At 35.8% G+C, this 6,022-nt stretch overlaps 1 protein-coding gene across 2 annotated transcripts; it reads right to left on the minus strand.

The window, feature by feature from the left end:
- Positions 1-4: 4 nt before the first annotated feature.
- On the minus strand, positions 5-5,250 carry LOC115440077 (integrator complex subunit 3 homolog). 2 transcript variants are annotated; one of them, XM_030164233.2, is made up of 5 exons: positions 5,002-5,250; positions 2,235-4,838; positions 1,776-1,901; positions 1,186-1,314; positions 5-831 (listed from the first exon to the last, which is right to left on the minus strand). In XM_030164233.2, exons 1-5 carry the CDS (start codon positions 5,074-5,076, stop codon positions 763-765), a joined length of 3,003 nt encoding a protein of 1,000 aa, XP_030020093.1. In that variant the 5' UTR covers positions 5,077-5,250; the 3' UTR covers positions 5-762. The 2 variants fall into 2 exon arrangements, with proteins under 2 accessions (XP_030020093.1, XP_030020094.1); XM_030164234.2 differs by lacking the exon at positions 1,186-1,314 and having other exon boundaries at positions 594-831.
- Between the last annotated feature and the right edge of the window lie 772 nt (positions 5,251-6,022).

Raw genomic sequence — 6,022 nt, forward strand, 5'->3', positions numbered from 1 at the left:
GAAAGAAAGGGGGAAATACTTTATTGATCCTAGTGTAAAATGTTTTTCGAAAATTGCATCAATACAATAATATATCTTTTGAATAAAATCTTGGTCTCATACCTTACACTTAAAATAAGTCAAACACTGTATTGGGGTTAAAAAAAACTGTACAACAATAAGGTACCTACTTTACAATAAATGACTATTAACTGCGCCAAATTTACATTGCATGTTTGATAACTCTAGAACACTTTTTCTGATTTTACAGCTATATGTATTTAAATAACGAAGGAGCTTCAGAATTTAAGTTTACATATTGTTCTTTAGCACATCATGACATGCTAACTTCATGGTTTTTGATTTACTCGTGAAAACATTCATTGAGCAAAGAAACATGTTCAGTGATACCAAAGTATGTATGATTTTCAAAATATGCAGTTACAACTTATGTAAATATTAAATTATTTCTTACTATAACAACTTATTTATTAGGATTTTAGGCAAATAATGAATATTCTCTTATATAAATATCTCAATGAAAGTCGTTATTAACCGAAACTAAAGTACATACTAAAAACCATGGAAGCCGAATTTTAAAACATAAAATGTAACGTTTACACAACACAAAATGACGTAATGGATCAGGGTGCGATTCTTAGAATGTCACCCGCGTAACAACGTAAGGTAACCAACAATGTATTGTTACATGTACTAAGATTTATTGTATTGTAGAGTTGCACTTTGGTGTTTAAAATTACAGTTCTTTTTACTCGAGATATGTCAATCACTGTCCGAAATAGCCTTCTTTCGTCGCTTGGCTTGTTTGGGTTTTACTACTATTTCCTCTTCCTGGAAAAAAATATATGGTTTATTATCGAAACAGCTTTACGGATTATATTGTTATAATTATTAAAAACTGTAAATGAAATGTATGTACAATAGGATTATTTACATAAACTAGCAGGGATTCTAGAAATAAGCAACGAAAAATCGGATAATTTGTATTTCTGCCAGTCTATCACCACATCAAACACTAATCTAATAGCATTCAAACTCGGGACCACAATTAGATTGCGCATCAACATGAAAACATAGCTACTTGTATAGAAAGCTGAATTGTAACAAAATAAAGCGTGCACGCGTTTGGGACTCCAACCTTGGCGGAGTCGCTGGAAAAGCTAATATATTAAAAAGGAAATTTACCTCACTGTCTTCATTGGAAGAATGTAAGTTTTGATTGATTGGTAAGGAATTAGAAACTAACTTTCTAGCTCTTCTGGATATGGGCAATTCATCTTCCCATGCCAACGAAAATAATTCACTATATTGTCTCTGAAATTAAAAGGAGTACGATTTAGTACTACCTTATACTTTCACTATTCATGAAAATATTTTTTGATGATGGGATGATAGTATAATCAAAATTCGCGAAGCCGTTAGCTTTGAAATAAACCATGATTATAGGAATACAAAACTTCACAAAGATGTTTTCGTATTCGCAAATTGGCATAATACATCTTCGTATGATGTGAGTGAATCATAATTATGTTCATGAGTAACATAAAAAAAATCATTTGCATACAAATTTTAAGCAATAAGAATAATTGTATCACATGCGTGTTTAAAAATAACATGGAATATACGTAATACCAGCAGAAACTTTCTTATCAAATATCCTGTACGGTGTTGGAATTACAAAAGGCTGTATTGTAATAAAACATAACATATGATAGCACTACGCTTATCAATGGGAGCTACAGTACAAAAAGAAACTGGTGTGAAGTTACACTTACCCTTAAATTATCGCTACTATTCGACTGTGCTTGTTGTAAAGCCTTCTGCATACACTCCATGTTAAAAATTGACATATCATCTTGCTCTACACAGCATACCCTCATTTGCTCCAAATGCCCCAGCACCTTTTCATAAGGAAATAAACAACGATAGTTTATATAATTGTATCGACACATGTTATGATGCTCATTGTGAATACAAACATTTCCTTAGGTGCAAGTAAATAAATTTGTTCCTTATTATATCATTAAACTAGGGTTCAAGCTAGAAAAGTTCCGTTTGCCGATAGATGTATTTATCTTTACTTTTACTTACCTAAAATACACTAATATAATTTGTTAATTTAAACTTTTTCATTTCAATCCAAAATGTTATTGTATGTTTTCGCTTCCTAACAAGATATCTGGCGGAATGTGTTAGACTATTATAATAATAATAGTATTAATTAAAAAGCTTACCAATTCCGCGGATGGTGGAGCATTTGGTGGGATACTGTGTTTCCCCGGGCGTTTTCTCTTGTTGGGGCTAGTGCCTGGATATCTTGTACTCAACAGAGTTGCCACCAAATCACCAACTTTGTCTTCGAAGTCTTGGCACCAATACATAAGGGTTGAAACAACAGATGTATCGTCCTCATCGAGTGTTCTGCAGAATAACTGTCGCAGAACCTCGGCAGTCGGCCGCTCTTGTTTCAGCATTAGGAGCACCGACGTGAGCGCTTCGGCGTGATCTTTATACGATAATTTAGGAATGATAGGTAAAACATCTTCGACTGATATATCATGCGCAGTTAAGAGTTGCCAAAGGCAGTACTGCTCGAACGTCTCCCAATTCAGGCTTGTTGATAACATTGTCGTGATATCATCGGATTTAAACATCATCAAGTTGCCCTGCAAGGTTAAACACACTAATCTCTGCAGTTGTCGTGCATCTAACGTGGATACAATAGCGTGTAGTAACCTTATATGGTTTTGAGCTTGATCTTTAAACTCCCTGTACACGTCGGGTATCAACCACACTAAAACGTTTGAGTCGCAATCCTGACATCTTTCAAAATCATCCGCTAAACTTTCTCCTATTTTTAATTCTAAATAACTACAATATTCTTTATATATGTCTGCTTTGAATTTCACATTTCTTCTTTTGGCGGCATTGCGTTCAGCGCGCCGGTCTCGCTCGTAACATACTTTTAGATAAAACAGCAAACAGTAACCAACACAGTGTAGGGTATTTTGAGAGTGTATTTCCTTAAAGGTTTCTAATACGAGTTTCCTCTTTGCTTCGTCGCTGTTCGGCGTCAGGTAGGTGAACATACCGAATATTGGTGAATTTAATGCAGATTCGAGTTCGGCAGGTGTCGGATTACAACTTATACGTAGTGGCGGTACTTCTTGCACCGTTGCTGTAAAGAGATCAGCGAGCGCGGTGGCAGTCGGTGTTGGGGAACCACACGCATCGAGCAGAGCAGTGGCGGAGGCGGACGTACGGTCGTCTAACAAGGTTTCTGCCAGCGGTCGCAGAACTAACGGAAGCGCGGCAGCTAATTCAGGACGTTCTCGTGCCCTAACTTCGGATAACGGTAAATCGTCGTCATCAGTGTCCTCAGCTATGGTTGGTGGAATATTATCGTCTTCGTCGTCAGAAAATGCTGGTTCGTCAGGTCCGCCTTTGGGCATAAGTTCGTCGTTACCTTCTTCTCTTAAGCCGGAAACCCCCTCACCATTGCCGTTTGTGCAAAATTCTTTGAAAGTATCTCTCACAGTGGCACGTAATTCACGATCCAATTTCGGTGAGTCAAACAATGGATGCAAGTTAGGTAATACTCTTTTCTCAATAATTTGTTGTAGTGAGTTGAATATGCCTTGCCTGACTTTATCAGCATATGGAGGGTAAAAATTTGGAATTATCCTGCATAGAAAATCTAACAATGTTGCAGTGACAGCAGGATGGGATCTCATTGAATGATGCATAACAAGTATTGCCGGTTCAATATTCATTATGTTGTCTTTTTCAGGGTCGTAGAACAACCAATCATAAAATAGTGCTAGCTTAGCATTGGATGCTGCTACATTTGAAGTACATGTGGTAAGAAGCCATCCAATGACTGCCCATCTTGGTATTATATCAGAGCATAACAGTTCATTGGTTGGATGTATGACACCAACTATGAAACGGATCATATCACTTCTGAGAGATTGTGACTCCGGGGTTGCAAGGTACTGTCTTTGAAACCACTCTTGATATTTTTTGTGGTGACCAAACCTAACTTGTGATGTAAGAAAAACAAGTTTCCTTTCCATATCTGGTGTTAGCCTGGACTGAAGATATCTCCGGGATGTCCTTGTTTGCAACAGTTGTAGTACATTAGTAAAAGTAGGGCAAAGCATTTTGGGATTCATTAATATATCTTGCCACAATTGATTGAATTCAGGAATGCGGGCAACATTTTGCAGTAAACGAACTAAATCTCTACCTAAAGTTAACACATCTGAAAAGCGCTCCCTTATAAGAGTGATAACAAAATTAACTTCCTTTTGCCTTAAACTCATCAATTGTGCAATATTATGATCTTCTATTAACCTTAAGTATGTATATACCACCATACATATAAGTACAGGAAATTTGTCCAACCATGACCGATTTTCTATATAAATATCCAAAAGAGATTCCACCAATATTATATTTTTGGGCGTTATGTCTCCTCCTGAAGCATAACGCATCAAGTTCCAGCACACACTGTCCACTCCAGTGACTGCATTTCTTATCATTTCCTTAATAAGCCACAAAAGTTGATTGCGTGTTGTATCTTGGAACTTTAAGTACCTTTCTAGTATTAAATTGGATAAATTGTTAAGCACGCATGTTAAGCCATCTCTGGTGACAAGAGTGAGATCTCTGTAACATTTAGTGGCGTTGTGGGGCTCTGTTAGGATCGACATGAGCATGCCAAGCGACACTTCCTCGTGATTCTTACATACTGCGTTGTTGAGAGCATCGTGCGCTTCTTTTTCACTGCAGTCGGCCACCAGTGATTGAAAATAGTTGTAAGCTCTTTCATATCTCTGAAATAATAAAAAAAAACTCTTATAAGAAAATGATAACCAACAAATCAAAAATTCGCGCCATGTAAACAACAGCGCCACCACTGTCAATGTTGGAAATTACGACTTTACATGGCCGACTAAACGATTCTTTGTTGGAAAACTGCAATAATTTAGACAGTACCTCTTCTACTTCGTCCTTGTTTTCTATAGCGGTGCTCACGAATAGTTTCGGTGAATTAGATTTACACTGCTCCATAATTTGTGGATTGTTAAAACTACTTATTTTATTGAAAATGCAGCACAAGTTGCCTCCTGCATGGCTATCGTAAGCGAAAAATATTTATGAAGCAATACAATCAAAAACATGAATGTGTGCGTGTATATGTCAGGCGTCAGCGTTTCGAGAAAACAAAGGTTTAAATACCGCTAGAGAGCGCTGTATGGTACAGCGTGACATTTAAATACCTATCTATAGTTGTAGTATCTTTTTTTAACATAGCAACATTATACAGAAACAATTTTTCATTGGTTAAAATTTGGTTTATCATTCGCTCCATCTACCCGGATTCGTTTTCGCAAACATCAAATTGGTAAGTTTGTTATCCACAAATCCACGAATAAAAGATGACATTCTCGCTTAGTATAAAGATGAATTCTTTTGTGTAAATTGTATACTGAAATAAAAAAATACTGTAATAATAGTTTCGTATCATAAACTAATGATCAATCTCAAGCATATTTAAAGCAGTTTTCATGCATGTTTTAAGTTGCATATTATGTTCTGCGACATACCGCGCTCTATCATCACCATAGGCATAAAAAAATCATGGTCTATTAGGGATGAAAGTATAAAACTAGTATCGATATGTTTAAAAAGTTATCGATGAAGAATTTAGTTATACAAAAATAATAATATGATTCTTTAAATTTACTGTTAGACTAGATGTTAATAGTTAATATTCTGTGGTACTAACGACCCTACGTGATCTTTAGTCTTGTTTGTATATTTTATCTTACAAAAGCGTAAATTTGCCATGTCTGCAAAATTTCATATTTTTGAAAACAAAAGGCATAGAACCGAATGCAAACAATCAGTAATTAAAACTTAAAAATATAATACATTTTCAAATGTTGGTATTTTTGTATATATGTGTGCTTGTTTAATGTTTGCTCAAATCTTCATTGGCGTGTCACGCCAAATA

The sequence above is a fragment of the Manduca sexta genome, chromosome 8 (assembly GCF_014839805.1).
Source record: "Manduca sexta isolate Smith_Timp_Sample1 chromosome 8, JHU_Msex_v1.0, whole genome shotgun sequence".
Classification (NCBI taxonomy): Eukaryota; Metazoa; Arthropoda; class Insecta; order Lepidoptera; family Sphingidae; genus Manduca; species Manduca sexta.